The sequence below is a fragment of the Sinocyclocheilus anshuiensis genome, unplaced genomic scaffold (assembly GCF_001515605.1).
Source record: "Sinocyclocheilus anshuiensis isolate Anshui unplaced genomic scaffold, SAMN03320099.WGS_v1.1 C31861705, whole genome shotgun sequence".
Lineage (NCBI taxonomy): Eukaryota > Metazoa > Chordata > Actinopteri > Cypriniformes > Cyprinidae > Sinocyclocheilus > Sinocyclocheilus anshuiensis.
This window is the reverse complement of record NW_015605965.1, coordinates 1-546: the sequence shown is the minus strand read 5'-3', so window position 1 is coordinate 546 and position 546 is coordinate 1. Positions and strand designations below refer to the sequence as shown.

The 546-nt window shown below is 45.1% G+C and overlaps 1 protein-coding gene across 1 annotated transcript; it reads left to right on the top strand.

The window, feature by feature from the left end:
• Positions 1–7: 7 nt before the first annotated feature.
• Positions 8–541, top strand: LOC107682208 (FRAS1-related extracellular matrix protein 2-like; the record flags this gene model as incomplete). Its single annotated transcript, XM_016478530.1, has 1 exon — positions 8–541. A coding segment is annotated over one exon (534 nt), but the record flags the coding sequence as incomplete, so codon positions are not given.
• Positions 542–546: the final 5 nt, after the last annotated feature.

Below are 546 nucleotides of genomic sequence, written 5' to 3'. Positions count from 1 at the left end.
AGATGAATGGGTTGTTGGTGGCAACAAAGTCCAAGGGGTCCGTGTTCACGTCACCATTCTCCCTGTAGACAGCATCCCACCTATAGTTAGTGTGGGTGGCCAGTTTGTAGTAATTGAGGGTGAGAAAAATGTTATCACATTAGAGCACATTCAAGCTGAGGACATTGACACTGATAATGATGATATATTGTGTACTATTATCGTTCAGTCCACATCTGGCTATGTGGAGAACATCTCCCCAGCTCCTGGCTCTGAAAAATCCAGAGCAGGCACTGCCATCACTGCGTTCACCATTAAAGATGTTGGTCTAGGTCACATCTATTATGTCCAAAGCATTCACAAGGGTGTGGAGCCAGTGGAGGACAGATTCACTTTCCGCTGCTCCGATGGCATTAACTTTTCAGAAAGGCATTTTTTCCCCATTGTCATCATCCCAGCCAATGACGAAAAGCCAGAGATTTTCATTCGTGAGTTTGTTGTCATGGAGGGGATGAGCTTGGTTATTGACACTCCTATTTTGAATGCTGCTGATGCAGACATCCCAAA